The 18,242-nt window shown below is 33.6% G+C and overlaps 1 protein-coding gene across 5 annotated transcripts in view; it reads left to right on the forward strand.

The window, feature by feature from the left end:
- The window catches only part of KLHL5 (kelch like family member 5), a 160,841-nt gene that overhangs the window by 58,355 nt on the left and 84,244 nt on the right, over positions 1-18,242 (forward strand). The window contains exon 2 of one of the 5 annotated variants that reach the window (XM_056802543.1): positions 3,419-3,470. The exons of 1 other annotated variant lie outside the window; for it this stretch is intronic. Coding sequence is in view for 3 of the 4 variants with exons in the window: in XM_007507915.3 (XP_007507977.2) it covers positions 10,463-10,845 (383 nt within the window). In the remaining variant the exon portion in view is untranslated. Of the gene's footprint in view, positions 1-3,418; positions 3,471-9,908; positions 10,846-16,438; positions 16,459-18,242 lie in introns of those variants that run through there. 3 more of the 5 variants (XM_007507915.3, XM_056802540.1, XM_056802541.1) reach the window with 3 other exon arrangements.

Genomic DNA, 18,242 nt, shown 5'->3' on the forward strand with positions numbered 1-18,242 from the left:
GTTTTTTTCTAAGTACTGCTTTGGCTTCATCCCATCAATTTTGATATTTTGTCTCATTGTTGTCATTCTCTTTAATGCAATTATTGATTGTTTCTATGATTTACTCTTTGATTACTCATTCTTTAGGATTAGATTAATAGTTTCTGATTAATTTTAATTTATACCTCCACAGCCATGTATTGAATTAAATTTTTATTGCATTATGATCTGAAAGGGATGCATTTAATATTTTTACTTTTCTGCATTTGGTTATGAGGTTTTTATGCACTAATATGCAGTCAGTTTTTGTGTAGGGACTACATACCACTGAGAAAAAGGTATATTCCTTTATATTCCCATTCAGTTTTCTCCAGAGGTCTGCTATATTTAGCTTTTCTTAAATTCCATTCATCTTCCTAATTTATTTGGGTGAGTTGGTTATATTTATCTAGATCTAAAAAGATCAAGTTTTTGGTCCCCCATTAGTATGATGTTACTGTCTGTTTCTTCCTGTAACTCATTTTATATTTCCTTTAAGAACATGAACCCTATTTCATTTGGTGCATATATGTTTAGTATTGATATTACTTATCAATGCTATCTTTTAGCAAAATGTAGTCCTTGCTTATCTCTCTTAATCCATCTATTTTTGCTTTGTCTAAGATCATTGCTTCCCTAGCATTTTTTTAAATTTCAGGCTTAGGCATAATATATTTTCCTGCATCCCCTTACCCCCTTATTCTGCGTCTCTCTGCTTCAAATGTGTTTCTTGTAAATATTCTGGAAAATCTACTGGGTTGTCTTCTGTTTTATGAGGTGAGGTAATCCCATTCATATTTACAGTTATTTTGATTGTCTCTATCCTGATTTTTTCCTCTGTTTATCTTTTTCTCTCCTTTCATCCTGTTCCTCATCAGAAGTGACCAAAACTTCTCCAAATCTACTCTCCTATCTATTAACACCTCCCCCTTTCTTTTATCCTCTTATACTACTAGTAAGATAGATTTCTATACCCAATTGACAGTATATATTATCCAATCTTCAAGCCAATTCCAATGAGAGTGTAATGATTCAAAATGCTGACCAGCAATAATTCTGGCTGTTAAATTATTAATAATACAAGTTAATTTGACCAAATAATTCTCTTGGTAATCAAAAGATACCCCCCCTAGTCCCCACACATGGATCCATAAATATAATTTGGAAGCTCATTATTTAGCCACTTTCTTGGACATCCCAGAGATGTCTCTAATTGGTGAATAGTCATAAGAAGGCAGTCTATCAAAACTCTCAACCTCTCCCCATCTCCTTGGGAATGATAGTAGTCACATAATTGGTGTTGTGGTCCCACCAATGATTGGAGGTAGGGGGAATAAAATTCTTCCCACTCAAAATTGACTTTCATATATTCTAACTAACTCACTAAACAATGGACAGCTACCAACCCCACACACTCTCCTTTAATCAGTTTCTACAGCAGCCAACTGTCACCAGCAACTGCCAGCAGCACCCTGCCCTCAGGAAACCTTAGATCAAAAAGCTTTCTCACACTTTCTGCTTGCCTTTATCTCTCACTGTCCAGCTTTCATTTTTATATCACTTTCTCTCTGAGAGTAGATTCTATTTCCTTTAACTGTGGGCTGGGCTCCATGGTAACAGAACCTCTTTTCTTAGGGCCTGGTTCTCTGTCTACTGAGCCAGCCAGCTCTTTTTCCCAGTTAAGTAAGAGTAAGGGATTAAGAATTCTCTTTTACAATTCTCTTGGCCTGTGCTTTTGTCTGTGAGCAACCACAAGCGATATTTTCTGACTTTGGGTCTGTGACCCAGAACCCCGTAGGGCAATGCAACAGAGTCCTGCCCCTAGTGCTAGCAAAGAGCACCCTATCATCTACTTCTGACCAGTTTTCCAGCCCCCTTACCATCTGTGAACTTGAGAGCTCTGGAAGTTTCTTCAACTACCACCCCCAAGGGCTGCTGCTGATTTGCTGGGCCATAGACTGTGCTGGTGCAGCTTTTGCCAGACCAAGTTCCATTCTCACTCTTGTGAAACAGATCTTTCTTGCTGAATTTCTAAGTTGTCTTGGGATAGAAATTTGTTTCAAAATGTTATGTTGGGAGGAATTTGGTAGAGCTCAGGTGACTCCCTGCCTTTACTATACCATCTTTATACCAACAGACACTAATATTTCAAGTGCTTACTTAGTGCCCACCTTCCTACAAACACCAGCCTCCTTGTGCCCCTAGGGGACAACAAATTAACTTAAGAGGTTTGTATGGAGGCCAATCATTGGACTCCTACTACTGGAATAACTGCTGTCTTCTTATCCCACAAGAAGTGGCAAATGTTTATTCTGCTGAGTCATGTCTAGCTAAAGTAGAGGAGAAATAAAGAAGTCTAAAAATATGTTCTCTTTTGATTGGTGCCCTGTTTTAGGTTAGTAACCCCTATCCACCCACTCAAGACCTCAGTGACTATCAGAATAGAGACTCTTATTCTCCCTGTGCATCTTAAGAATCGACAGATGCCAAATTTTTAAAAATATAGTTCTAGAATTTAGAACCAAAAACTTACATCATCTAAATAAAAATATAATATAAAAGAATATACATATTTTGAAACACCACATGCTATATTTACAAAAATAGGCCATGAGCTATGGCATAGAAGAATTACAAACAAATGTAGAAAAGCAGAAATACAAAATATGTCCTTTTCCTCAGTTTTGTTTGATAAAAATAGTCATTAGCATGAGTAGCATAAGCAAAAAGTTCAGATCCAAATGGAGATTTAATAATGACACCATGAATAATGAGTAGATGAAAAACAATTCATAAATTGATAATTCTATAATAAATAATGAGTAGACATCACCTCTAAATTTGGGTACTATATACAACTAAAGCTTATCCTCATTTGAAATGTTTTATCCCCTCTGAGAACATAACATTAATTTGAAAAAAAATTAATGAACTAAATGTGAAGTTTTAAATATTTTGAAACCAACACAATCCTAGCATAAGCATAATAGTAGAAATCTTGAATATTATTTGAAAATTGAAGTCTACAAATTATAGAATTGACAAAATTTAAAACTGGTATTTGAAGTATCCAATAAAGGCAATAACATCACATAATTTATTTGGAAGAACAAAAGATTTATCATCTCAAGATAAAAAGTGAAGAGAAGTAGAAACATAAGGGCAGTAACACTTTTTTGTCTTCAAATGATACCATGAAGCTGTAATTATCAAAACTCTTTGGTAATGGCTTAAAAATAGGGAAAAAAGCTAACTGGTCCAAACTAGAGGAGGAAGAATCAGAAATAAGTGGACTTAATAACTTAGTGTTTGATAAAAGTAAGAATGTAAATTCCTATTTGACAAAAATTGGTAAAAATACTCGAAAGTAGTTTAATAAAATTTTTATTTTTATTTTCAGTTACAAATTCCCTTCCTCTGCTTCTATTCTTCTTTCCCCACCTATTGAGATGGTAAGAAATGTAGTACTTATTATTCATATGTAGTTGTGAAAAAAATATTTCCACATTTACCATGTTCTGAAAAAAAAATTTTAATGAAAGGAAATAAATATGCTTTAATTTGAATTGAGTCCTTTGAGTCCATCAATTCTTTATTTGGGTGTGGATAGCATTTTTCAGCATGAGTTCTTTGGTGTTCTGGTGTATTAATGTATTAATCAGAGTTACTAAGTCCTTCACAGTTTCATAGCTTTAGGATATTGCTGTTTAACTGTGTCCCTCTGGTTCTATTCACTTCACTGTGAATTGGTTTATATAAGTCTTCTTAACTTTTTCAACATTTCTTAAAGCACTATAGTATGGAAAAGAGTTTGGCAGAAATTAGATTTAGATTAAAATTTTATACCATAGATCACAATAAGCTTAAAATGTATATGTAACTGGAGGATTAATGGTCATGGAATTTTTAAAAATTGGATGGTACCAATCAGGTATCTTTCACAGTTATGGATAGAGGGTCAATTCTCTACCAACAAATGACAAAGATGACCACAAAAGATAAAATAGATAATTTTGATTTCATGAAGTTAAAAACATCTTGAATGAACAAAATTAATGGGGGAAAAGATGGGAGATAGTCACCTGGGGAAAAATCTTTCATTCAGCTCTCTGATAAGAGTCTGATTTGTGTGTGTTTTTATATGCGACTAATAGCAATATATAAGAATAAAACCATTTGCCTAATAGTAGGACAATGACCAAAGACTATGAAAATCATTTCTCAAAAGAACTGCAAACTGTTAACAAACCATATAAAAGTTTATTTCAAGGCACTAATGATAAACAAATGAGTTTTTACTTTATACTCAAAAGATTGGCAATGTTGACAAAAGAATGGTAGTAGTCAGTGCCAAGGGCTTTGGACAAAAATCAGCAACCAATGCTTTGTTAGAGCTGTGAACTAGGACAACCATTCTGGAAGTTCCATATTGAATTATACTAACAAAATGTGATGAAAATGTCTACAGCCACTTTGTAGGTATATATCCCAAGGAGGTCAGTCCCTATAGGTACCAACAATATTTGTAGTAGCAAAGAATTCTAAGCAAAGTAGATGCTTTGGAAATCACTAAAGAAAGTGTGACATGTGAATGTAATAGAAGGTTACAATGCTAAAATGAATTATATGTCAAATAAAGAAAAGCATGGTAAGACACAAACTGATAACAACTGAAATATGCAACCCAGTTTTTTTTTTTTGCAGTAAATCTTACAGTCTGAATGAAATAGAATATTTACAAAAATATAAATTGCCCAGACTTAAACAAGAAAAAATTTAAACAAGCCCATAAAATAATTTAGGACCAGAGGGATTAAAAAGTGAATTTTCCAATCATTTAAGGACTAATTATATATTAATATATTGTGTAAACTGTTTGAAAAAATAAGTAAAAGAGTCCTTCAGAGTTCCTTTTATAACACAAATGTGATTTTGATGTCTAAAACAGGGAGAGCCAAAACAGAGAAAACTATATAGAGGCCAATTTCTTTAATAAATATTGACTTAATCTAAAAAAAACTCACAAGAGTACAGCAGTATATCATGTAAGGGTGAAAAGGGGGTCTAGTCTCCCCATTGATCATTTAACATAATCATTTTGAATCCTTAAAAATTCTAACTACAGGTGTATACAAAATTGCACCTTCTAAGAGGAAACTACAATAGTGAGAGATAAGAGGGAAATAGAAGAGAGAGAAAGCAAAACCAATGTTTTGCTAGGCACAGTGACAAAAAGCCAATTAGGGGGCAGTCCCCATTGGCATAAAAGTATACATTTACAATAAATGTTCAACCCGCTTCTGTTGAATCAATTGTACCCAAAAGTTCATTCTGGATCTTGTTGATGCAGTTGTAGGTTTCTGCAAGCATCTTTCTCCAAATAGTTCATTCTCTGGATTCAAGGAGTTAGCAAGCTTCTTTTTCTGAAATTTTTCTCAAACAAAATTTTAAATCTTGGATTTTCATGAAAATACAATACAATCCTTCATGAAGAGAGTGTTCACCAATACCTGGATCAACTCAATACATATATGAGTCAGTCATTAAAATTATGGGGTTTATGAGTCAATTGTCAAAACAAAAACCAAAAACATAAAACAAAAAATAAATGGAAGAAAAAAATTAAACTTAGGGAGAAATAAAAAAAATTAAAAATCAGAATCAAAATATCAAAAGCTATATAAAATTTTTGAATAAAACAAGAATAAATTCATAACAGGCCCTTGTACCAGGGTCCAATTAAAGTAAATTTCTGTTCTACAATTCTTTAGTGAAAAAAATGCAATAATATTGTATTTACCCATTATAAGCTAGGGCTACAGGAAGTTGCCATACTATAAGAGAGAAAAAAGGACTAGATTTTTTGTGTAAAAGGGAAGTGTCATTCCCTGGTCTGATCTTTCATTATTTGACAGGGGTAAGGGAGCCAGAACAATCAATTGTTAGGTACTTTCATAGAAATTATTTCACACGGAGTGTGATTCAAGGAGTCCTGTGTCTTAACATATGTCAAGTGCTGCAACCTTGAGATTCACACTAGGTTCAAGTCCTTTTGTTTTGTCATAGAAGTTTATCAATCCCACCTGGATTGGTTTGTTTTTTGGGTTTTTTTTTTACCTGTGTGCTCTTTTTTTTTTGGCACTATTCAGGTTGTTTGTGCTTCCATGGCACTATGTAGATAATGTCTGTGCTCCTTTTTAAAATCCCATTTCCTAGAATCAGACAAAAACATTAATCACATTCCTGAAATATTTATCAATAACTGGCAGATTTCCATAGTCTAAAGCTTTTGGATATGCATTTATATGGTAGGTAAATGGACATCTAGCTTATTCTATTGCAAAAATCAAAAATAGTTAAAAGAAAATCTTCTCAATACTGGTTACATGTGCTTCAAATGCAAAAAAAAAATGAGAGAGAAAATCAAATACTGTATGGCACATGTAGGAAGAAAAGCAAAAATGTTAAAAATGTATATAATTCACACAGAGGTACTGTATTCATATCCCATTTTTTCTTCTTTGCTACTATTTGTAGGGGAAGACAAAACTGAAAAGGGTTAATAGCAACAAAAACAAGAGTCTAAGGGACACCTCCTTCTGCCCCATGTGGAGGGGCAGTAGTACTCTGAGTATTCCGTGGATGAGCTCCACTTAAAATATACTGTTGTGGGGTCTGTTGGTTTGAGTTATCATTTTCTCAATTTCTACTCCTAGACTTATCGGTCCTAACATTGTGATCATTATAATCATTATTATAGTTATTTCTATCAGTCCTAAAATTGTGATTTCTATAATCGTTTTTATAAGTATTTCTATAATTATTATTTCTGTAGTTGTTATTAAATTGCATGTTATTTTTGATTACCTTGAATAAATTTTCTTTAGAAAGATCAAAATCTAGGTACCGACCCCCAAACTCAATGAGCCTATCCATGAATCTGGACGGTGTCTCATCATTTTTTTGCTTTAGTTGTTCAAATTATGTCCATTTATCTGTGTTTTCAGAGCACTCTCTCATTGCAATTAGAATGGCCTCCCTTCAATGCTATATAATTGTAAATAATCTTCAGATTTGTTATAGTCCCATCCATGATCCTGCTATGGCCAGTGTGCTCCATTCCACCCCTGGACTTTATTAACATGAGAAATTATTTTATTTTTCTCATGTTCTGTTCAGAAAGGCTGGAATAGATTTTCAACATCTTTGTAAGATGTATTATACTGAAAAAATACATCAACCATCTTTTCGTTACCACAAAGGGATCTTCTTCATATGTGGGTACATTTTGTGTCAATTCATTTATGTCTTGGGGAGTAAAAGGTATATGGTTTCTTAGGGTCACCACATCCCCACTGTGTCCTATTTTGGGCACTTCCCTTAAGGGGAAAAGAAATTTATTTGAATTAGGTAATGGTGAGTCAGCTTGGGGAGGAACAGTTTTGTTAGAAGATGAGATTTTTTCAGTGCTGGACTTGGTTGTAGGGTGGGAGAAGAAACAGGAGAAGATGGGATTTCATAAGGATTAGCGGGAGTAAGGTCAGTCAGGAGTTGCAGAGCACAAGAGAGGTAGTCCTGAAGCTGAGTTATAGGAGAGAGGTCTTCCATCTCTATTTTGGGAGGCTTTTCTTCTCAGTGGCTCAGGAGCAGGCATCTAAAAATCAGACCTGTTTTGGATGGGGTCAGTATTTGCCATTTGACCTGTAAGAAGTATTTGAAATTGTCCAATTGGTTTTGCATGTCTGCCTGCATTTCAGGTTTAATTTTTTTGTATGGTAGCATTTCTTGTCACAATATTTAGGAACAGAAAAATAAAATTACCTAAGAACACAAGGAGTAGGAGGCATTCTGAAATTTTTAAGGTTCCTAATTTCTCAAAAGCAAGAAAACTTTCATGTAGAGTAGCATCCATTTTTTAAAATTATTTAACATATATATTATTTATTAAATTTCTTATAATTCTGGTTTTTGTCAGTAGATAGAGCTACTAGCTAGGGGTTAAAAGCTAGGGGTGTGAAAATTAAAGGTAAGGGTGTGGTCCCTTTAAGGATGTCTATCCTTAAATATTTAAAATAAATAAAATGATACTACTAGATCACCTTCCTTTACATTTTTATTAATTTCTTTGATATTCTTGATCTTTTGTTTGTGCCTCTCTAAATTATATTAGTGCCTCTATATTTATGTGCCTCTATAATTATATTAGCTTCTTTAGCTACCAAATCATATTGCTGACTTGTGAGTTTATCTGCCACTAAACACCACCCTCACCCCCATCTTTGACTTTCAAAAACAATTGCTGCCTATGTATTATTTTTCCAATTTGTACTTGTGAAGTTGATTTTTTGTATCCAAGTAGATAACTATATTTATCTACTGAATTTCATCTTTATTAAATTCAACCCAATGTTACATAGTCCATCCAAAACTTTTTGTATCCTATAATCCCATGTATTATCTATTTCTCAACTTTGTCATCTGCACACTTGATGAGCATATCATCTACTTATTATATCATGTTAAGAATATTAAATAGCATGAGGCCTATCACAGATCTCTGGGGAAGCTATTAGACATTTCTTGGCATATTGAACTATTAACTATTTAATTGTATTATCTATCTCAAACTTCTTGTTCTTGATCTAGAGCCACAACGTTAGGAATGAATAGGTGGAAATTTCAGAGAGATATTTAAGTTTCATATAAGAACAAACTGCCTAAGAAATAAAGCTGTTTCAAAAATAAACTGTGATGTCTCAATACATAGGGGCTTCCTCTTTGCAAAGTCTTGATCTCATCACCTTCCATGGTTCATTTATCATCTCTATGCAGGTGATCTAAGATCCATATATTCATCCCTAGTCTTTCTCCTGAGCTCCAGTCCTATATCACCAACTGCTTTTTGGATATCTTGATCTTGATTTTCTCTAGGCCTCTCAAACCTCAAGTCTAAAACAATTCATTCTATTTGCCCTCCAAACTCTCCTCTTCTGAATTTTCCCTTTATTATTATGACCACCATTCTAATTGGGCTCACAACTTAGTGTCATTCTGGACTCTTGTCTTATCCCACATGACTAATCTGTGGCTAAGTCTTGTCTGTACTTCCAGAGTATTCATTTCTATTTTCTCCCCACTCCTCCCTCCTCCCTACCCCCACTACCACACTATCTCCATCCTGGTGCAAGGCCTCCTCACCTCCTACATGAGTGCAAGTTTCATCATCACACACACACACACACACACACACACACACACACAGAGTAAATTCCAGTGGCTCCCTGTAACCAATGGGATCAAATAGAAAATAATCTGTTTAGCCTTTAAAAGTCTTTATAATCAAGCTCCTTAAGACCTTCTCAGTTTTCTTATGCTTCACTCCCCTTCACTTACTTACCCTCAGATCTACTAGAGTCAATGACAGTCTTGCTGTTCTTGGTACACAACACTATCTCCTAACTCAGTGCCTTTTCACTGGTTGTGTCTCATGCTTAATGCTCCACCCAGGCTCAGCTTAAATCCTAGTTTTCAAGAGAGGCCTTTCCCTGGCCCATCTTCCCCCACCCCCATTCCCTATTTTTTACTTCTTTTGCTGGTAGTTTCCTTCAGAATCACCTATTATATTTGCATTCTGTGTTTGAATGTACATAAATATTTGCATGTTTTCTTCCCCAATAGAATGTGAGCTTTTTATGGAGAAGACCTGGGTTTTTGCCTTGCTTTGTATCCTCAGTACTTGGCAGAGTGCCTGGCACATAGTTTGTGCTGAATAAATGTGTGTTGTTGATGACAATGATGACAAGAAATCATAACCTTTATGGACCTCAGTTTCTTTGTAAAATGAAGATATTAGGCTAGACTTCCAAGGTATCTGCCAACTTTAAATCCTATTAACTATAAGTTATTCTATGTCTTTATATAAGTTATTTGTTAGTGTAAAGGAAATTACTCACAAATAAATTTCCTGTGTCAGCAATAAAAGAGTTAACTGAGTAAGCGGTAGAGATTGAGATACATCATAGGAATAGTGCTCTCTGTCTCTGTGGTTTAAGAAAGGGAGCTGGTGTTCTGCATTTGAAAGGACTTTAATGAATGCTGTCGGTGTTTGTGGAAGCTAATGGGCAGTATTGAAAAAGAGAGTAATAGAAGATCCTCTGGATGTTGTTATATAGGCTAAGCAGAGTTTTCTTTGACTGAGCGGGACTGCCCCACCTTCTCTTTTTCTCTTCTTTTTTTCATTATCCTTTGTTCTTTATAGACTGACATAGTGTTATGAAAGTGAATACAAATGCATATGTGAATGAAATTTGTTTTCCTCCAAATTTGCTTGCAGTAGACAGCAGAGCATGTGCTTTTCTTGTCTTGGTTGGATGCACAAATCTTCTTTTATGTGCAGAGCTTCTTGTCCTGTTGCCTAGACGATCACTTGCTTTTTTTTCTGAGGATGTCTGGTTCTCGCAAAGAGTTTGATGTGAAGCAGATTTTAAAAATCAGATGGAGATGGTTTGGCCATCAGGCATCATCTCCTAATTCTACCATTGACAGCCAGCAGGGAGATTTCTGGAATCGAGAACAAACCGGAACAAATGGTGATAGAAAGTTTTTAGATCCATGTAGTCTACAGTTACCATTGGCTTCAATTGGTTACCGAAGGTCCAGCCAACTAGATTTTCAGAATTCACCTTCTTGGCCAATGGCATCTACCTCTGAAGTCCCTGCATTTGAGTTTACAGCTGAAGATTGTGAAGGTGCACATTGGCTTGATAGACCAGAAGTAGATGATGGAACTAGTGAAGAAGAAAATGAATCTGACACCAGTTCATGCAGGTTAATCATTATTTTTTTAATGTTGGAAGTTGGTATTTGTTTGTTAATGTTTTTAAATACTTTAGTATTTAGTAGATTTTATGTATATCTGTTTATAGGAGAAAACAGAAATATTGATAAAAAGCATATAGCTTTTTAATAGGACAATAAATGTGGCTTTAAGAATTTTTTATTTTCGCATAAAATTGTAAAGAAAGCAGGTAATATATTCATTCATTTAATCATTTATATGTATAGTATGCATGTTTTGAAACATTTTTATATATTTTCTATAACTCATGCCCATAATTTTTAACATTGATATGTCAGTGCCTTGTAAATTTATAATAGCATATTTATTTATAGATGCTTTAAGTTTGCACTTCCTATTACAATCTACAGTCATTTTTAAAAGCCACATGATCACTTTAATTTCTATGAAAATGAAAGGTTAGAGATGTTATTTTTGTTAGGATTATAATTATTAATAACATTTTCATTCTGTATAGCCCTCTTTGTCCTGTTCTATGTGTGTAGCTCCATAGAGATGATAACAGAATATAGTAACATGTCTCCTTCCAAGATGACAGCTATTAATTCATGGTACATTTATTTTCGATGCAATTTACTGCTGATTACTGAGTGGAATGTGACATTCTTTTAGGAGTGTTTAAGAGAGTTTTAGGAAGGTATCTATTATCAGATGTTGAAAAGGGGGAAAGAAATAAAAAAGGAAGTAAAAGGAAAATGAAAGGGGAATGAAGAGAGAAGGGGTGGGGGTTAGAGACTCACTGTTCCTTTCATTTGCTCCCTAAGATCTTGGTTGTGTCTCTGAAACTGTTTTTCTTGAAGTCATCCATTAAAGCTACTATATTAGATTATCTCTGATTCATATTAATTCAAGATTTTCTTTTTGGTTTTTGCTATTGCAAAAAAGAATGCGAAAGAAATGATAGAAAATAAGCTTTCTATGTGTGTTTTAACATCTCTTTATTGTAACTCCTTAATCTTCTATTCTGTCATTAAAATATGGATTTCTGAAGCTGGTTTGTATGTGCTGGTAGCTCTATATACAACAGAATTGTAATTATTTGTACTTTTAAATTACCTGAACCATGAGAGAGAAAGGCATTATATATTTGCATAGATACACAGCATATTTTAATTTTATGTTTTCTTAAATGAATGCAGACACTTAATACTAAAAAAATTTATCCATAGAATTAAAATGCTATTAATAATTTAAAGACAATAATTGAGTTGCTGTGGTTTCAATGTTTTGTTTTCCTTTTGGAAACTTGTTATCTTATAGAGAATAATTTTTTAATGAAAGACTGTGCTCATAGTTTATCTTTGTTTCCCAAAATCAAATGGCATATCTCTCTATTTAGAAAATAACATAGTATGCATTCAAGTTGTAATGAAAAAAATTTTGATAGCATTTCAAGTTAGTGTTTTATAAACTAAAGGAGTATATAATATATCATTATAACTAAAAAAGTTTGATATGCAACTTCTTTTTGAGGAGGGTTAAGTATGTATTTCATATATAATACATGTATTTGAATAGAAATGATGATTTATCTCTTACCCCATCCCATACTTGGCATAGTTAATATTGGCACCCAGTTAACTTCTACTATAATGCTACATAATGAAAAAATCATCTTGGTGGGATATTCTTAGAGAGATATAAAGATAATCACCTCTTTCTTAGAGATTGATGAATATCTTATTTAAAGTTTAAGCCCAACATTTTGATTTGTCAAGAAAGTAGAGCAACAAAAAAAAAGGAATCATTTAAAAATCATGTAAAAATATAAGAAAAACATTAATTTTTTTAGAAATGAAGTTTAGGTAAATCTGTATGGAATAAGTGTATCAAAAGCAGGAAGAATCCTGTTCACTTTTATTAAAAAAATGCTAATGGAGGGTTTGAAAATTAATTTCTTAAAAATAAAATAAGAAAATTGAAATGTATCTCTCTTTGAGCCATAGCCAGTTTTTAAAGTTTTTTTTGATACCTTTTGCTTTACTTTTTAATCACATTCTTTTCCAAGTGTACTCTTTCTTTTCCCCTATCTTTGAGCATTCCTTTGTGAAAAAGAAAATAAATAAAACTAATTGAAAAATTCATAATTGAAATCATATACATTACTACATACCCATAGTTCACATTTCTCCAACTACAGGAAAGAGATGCATTTCTATATCTCTTAAACCAACACTAGTTATTATAATTATGCAGTTCAGATTTTTTTAAGTTTATATTTTTTAGTAATTATATATAGATTTCCTGTTATCTATTTATTCATATCATTCATGCAAGTCTTCTTATAGATCTCTGAATTCTTCAGATTAATTGTTTCTTTTGGAAAAATAGTATTCAGTTTATCCATATACCACAATTTGTTTAGCTGCTTCACAAACAATGTCTTCTTAGTTTTCATTTCTTTTCTATTACAACAAGTAGGTTTATGTATATTTAGGTTTATTATAGATCTTTCTTTTTTCTAATATCTTGGGGGTGAATTAATATTCCCAGTAGTGAAATCTCTGGGTCAAAAAGAAATAGACATTTTAGTCACTTTTTTCTTATAATTTCAAATTGTTTTCCATTTTAAAGCTTCAGCAATGTAGTAATGTGCCTATCTTCCCACAGACCTTCCAACATTGACTATTTCCACTCATTGTTTTAATCAATTTCCTGAATGTAAGGTAAAGTTTTTAGGGTTGTCCCAGTTACATTTCTCTTGTTAGTGTGTTGGTATTGTCTTTAACCATTTTTCAGTTGACTGATTGGCAATCAACCAGTCTTCTTCCTTGTTTGTGTTATTTCTTTGGCAGTGAATTTAATTCTTATTCATATTTCTTCATCCCAAAAGATATGTATATTTAAGTTTTAGACTTTTAAAAGGTCATTTTTATATGATATGTGCAATTTGGATTCTTGTAATTTTTATTTTTTTATGTGTTAAAAGGACCTCATTTAATACACATTTGTGAGGTGCCATGCTGGCACAAAAATGAAAAAGACACAATTCCTACCATTGAAGAGCTAATAATAATAATAACAATAACAATAATAATAATAACAACTAACATTTATATAGGGCTTATTATGTTTCAGGCCCTGTACTAAAACTGTACCTAAAGGCTTTTAAAATGTTATTTTATTTGATCCTCACAATAGCCCTAGGGGGGAGGTGCTATTACTATCTACTTCTTATAGATGAGGAAACCTGGGCAAACAGTGGTTAAGTGAATTGCTCAGTCAAACAATCTAGTAAGTGTTTAAGTCTGGATTTGAACTCAGGTCTTCCTGTCTCTGTGCCTGAAGTGAACTGTACTATCTAGCTGTTTACATTAGTGTAAGAGAAATAAGAAACACAATATATACACACATACATATATATATATATATATATATATATATATATATATATATATATATATATATATACACACATATATCATTCTGGTACTAAGTAGAATGCAGTACCATAATATAGAGAGAAGCAAAGTACTATGTCTTTCAAAGCAGAGAAAATTCTTTCTGCAGTAAATAATCTTCCTTTTATCTCTAGCCTTTTTCAAGAGAAAGGAAGTTTTAATATGAATTCTTTTTTTATGGCTATCATTATTTGATTATTTGAGCAAATCTTTTGGGGCTGCCTCTCTACTGTACAAAAACCCACACTGTCACTATTTATGTAAAGAACACACATATACATCTTCAACTAATATTCAGTCCAATTTTTATACATGCTTTTAGAAGAAGTCACTCTCAGATATGTCTGTAAGGACTAACAATAACTGTAATAGATTTTTATTTGGGTACAGTATGAGTTGAGATTCTATTATTTTTTTCACATATAATGATATGTTAAATATTTGTTATTTAGACATTTGTATTATAGGATTTTATTTACTTAATAGCTAGATCTTGGGCCAAATATTCTAAACAACTGAGAACAAAGAAGGCAGTAGGAGATATAGATAATGATTTTGTATCACTCAAATAAAAACAAAAAAAACAGCCACCATGAATGCTAATAATGATACCTCTATGTAGTAGCTATAGTTATCATGTATTTGATCCTCACACCAACATTTTAAAATGGATAGGGCAGCCATTATATTCTCTTAGAAGTGAGACAGCTAAGGCTCAGAGACCTTAATTGACTTGCCCAAGGTCACAAAATTCAATGCAACAAAATATAAATTCCTGATCCACACATGCTAGCCTTGAAATATAGTATCTTTAAGGTATGAAGGGAAAATGAGGGGAAACCCCAGCATTTTAAGTGACATATACCCCAGCTCATCCTGTCTGCTGCGGTAAATCTATCCAAAGACATTGATTACAGTCACACAGGATGGGCAAACATGGATAATCTGCAGTTCTGGAAGGACTAACCAAATGGATGTAACCACACATCCATTTGAGTATGTAAAAGGCATACAGATAATAAGATCTCTGCAGCTTATATCTCATCTTTTCTTTGGATCATGTTTTTTTTTTTTTGGTTAGTTGAGCTGAGGAATAATGTTATGTTTTTTAGCTGTGTGCTAGCTATAGGAAGATTCTGGACTTAACTTTATTCTAATACTGGGGGCATGTTTGTGAGCATGTATGTTTGTTTGTATAGAACCCATGGCCCAGCACTGGACTGAATTCAAAGTTCAGTCTTGCAGGCATCTCCAAGAATCATATTTCTAGTTCATTTTCCTTCTATCCATCATTCCTTATGAGAACCTCATCATTTCTAGATGTCTCCATTGATGCAGATAAAAGGGTGCCCAATGTCTTTAAAAGGATTAAAATTAGCATATTAAAGGAAGTCCTAATTTCATGTCATAAAATATACCAAAAAAAGATTCATAGGTGCCTATAAAATTGGCAATGTAATTCTTACTCACTTAGCTTCATCCCAGGGATCTATATAAACTTAAAGGCTTATAGTATTTCCTTAAAATTTAGATTCCTGCTTTGAATAAAAGTGAATTTTGGGTTGCTGGAGATATAGCCACTCATACTCCATTGACCTCTGTGTTACAAATAATTCATGGTAGTACTCCAATATTCCAATGGATCTATGATCTCGTTAATGTGAATATTCTGTCCAGTGAAATAGATTATAACCCAGCCATGCCTGCCCATCCTTATACGACTCTTTTCTATGTCCTTCCATAAAATTGACATGGGCAAGCTACAAGGGAAGGGGGAGTCGAACCAGTGGGCTAGGAGATCATTCTTACTTCTTCCTACATTTCATGGATACCAGTCGAATACAGTCATACCTTGGAGATATTGCAAGTTCAGTTCCAGATCACCTGAATAAAGATTATATTGCAATAAAAGAAGTCATGAATTTTTTGGTTCCTTAGTGCATATAAAAGGTATGTTTATACTATACTGGGCAATATTATTATGTCTAAAAATGAACAATATACATAACTTTATTTTAAAATATTATATTGCTAAAAAATGCTCATTGTTATCTGAGTCTTGAGGAAGTGTTAATCTTTTTGCAGGTGGAAGGGCTTGGCTCAGTGTGGCTAACTGATCAGTGTTGTGGTTGCCAGAGGTTAGAGTGACTGTGTGGTGACATGAAGTAAGACAACAATGAGGTTTGCCATATTAGAATATTGGGAGGCCATTGTAGTGTTAATAATTAGCCTAATTTCAACATCGTTATGTCTCAGGTAATAGAGAGGTCCAAGGAGAAGGAGATGAAGGCATGGCCAGTTGGTGGAGCAGTCAGAACACACACATTTATTGATTAAGTTCACTGTCTTATAAGGGCATGGTTTGTGGTGCTCTAAAACAATTTGAATAGTAACCTCAGAGATCACTGATCACAAGTGACCATAACAGATATAATAATGAAAAAGTTTGAAATACTATGACACAGAAACATAATGTGAACATACACTGTTGAGAAAACGGGGTTGATAGACTTACTCAACACCTGATTGCCACAACCCTTTAATTTGTAAAAAATATAATATATGCAAAGAACAATAAAATATGTCTGTACATATTATGTATCAATTGGTAGTGTTTCATGCTTCCTACTTGCCCAGCCTCTATTTCTTATAGTTATTCATTTCTCTGATAAAATCCTTTATACCCTTTCTCCTGTGTAATTCCTTATTTATAATGTCCTGTAGCCTGCTGAAGGATTACTGAGAGGAATGCAAATACACTGAGGTGAAGGACAATCTGGAAGAACTAGTCAGTTAATAGGAATGTATTAAGTGTCGTTTATGTGCCAGGCACTGTGCTAAGCACTAAACATATGAAGAAAGACAAAAGACAGCTCCTGCCTATATATATAATGTGAGGGGGAAATAAGGGCTTTTGTTTTATAAAAAAAGGTTGGATTGGATTTGGATTGGATATATTTAAAAATAGGGTCACCAGGAATTTAATTTATTCCAAAGAGATTTATTTACAGTTTATTTACAAAACATAGAAAGAGTGAAGTATAAAAATCAGAGAAAGGTTAGGGTAAGATACATAGCTTAAGCACTAAGTAATTTACTCCTGGCCCCTGGCTCAACCCAGGCAGGGAGAGTTAGTCCTTAGGTCTTGGCAAAGCCGAGGACTTGGGGAAGTCTCTCAAGTGGTAAATCTCTCTTGAGGCTAGGTTTTTTGTTTTTTGTTTTTTTTTTTTCAGAAAAAAATCCAGCAGTTTAGAGTCAGCTTTTCACTCAGCCCATATCAGTCCAAAGGAAGAGATTTTAGAACAGCCTCACCAGGAATAGGGTTTCAGGTCCAATAAGCAGACTCTCTACCAGCCTCCACTCTAAAGAATGAAGAACTGTCAGTAGAACTGCACTCAAGAAGTTGTCGCTCCCTTTTAAAGATACTTTCTCTTGTCACTTACTGTGCCTTCCCCTAATTCTACAACTACCAACCACAGTTGAAATCCTGCTTTAGGACTGCCCAGGAGGCAGTCAGTCGATTCTGATTCATCATCCACTATCACACACATGGGTCACAGACCTCCCCCACTCAAGTATGAATGGGCTGTTTACACCTTTGGTGATTAAATCTGAAAATGGGAAGATCTCCCTACACAACTTTTAAATTGGGTGTGTTTACACTTTTGGTGATTAAATCTAAAAAATAGGCAGGGATTACAATTTAATCTTCACAATTAGGGGAGAGTTAAATTTAATCTTCACTATATATATGTATATATACATCTGAAAAAAAATATGGTAAGTAGGAAACTCTAGAGAAGAAACTAGATTTAAGAAGGATTGAAAATAGTTTCCTATAGAAGGTAGAACTTTAGCTGGAACTTGAAGAAAGACAGGAGACAGAAATGAGGAAGGAGAACATACCAGGACAGGAGATATACCCAGAAGAAATGCCTGTAGCTAAGAGATGGATGGATTGTCTT

The sequence above is a fragment of the Monodelphis domestica genome, chromosome 6 (genome assembly GCF_027887165.1).
Source record: "Monodelphis domestica isolate mMonDom1 chromosome 6, mMonDom1.pri, whole genome shotgun sequence".
NCBI lineage: Eukaryota > Metazoa > Chordata > Mammalia > Didelphimorphia > Didelphidae > Monodelphis > Monodelphis domestica.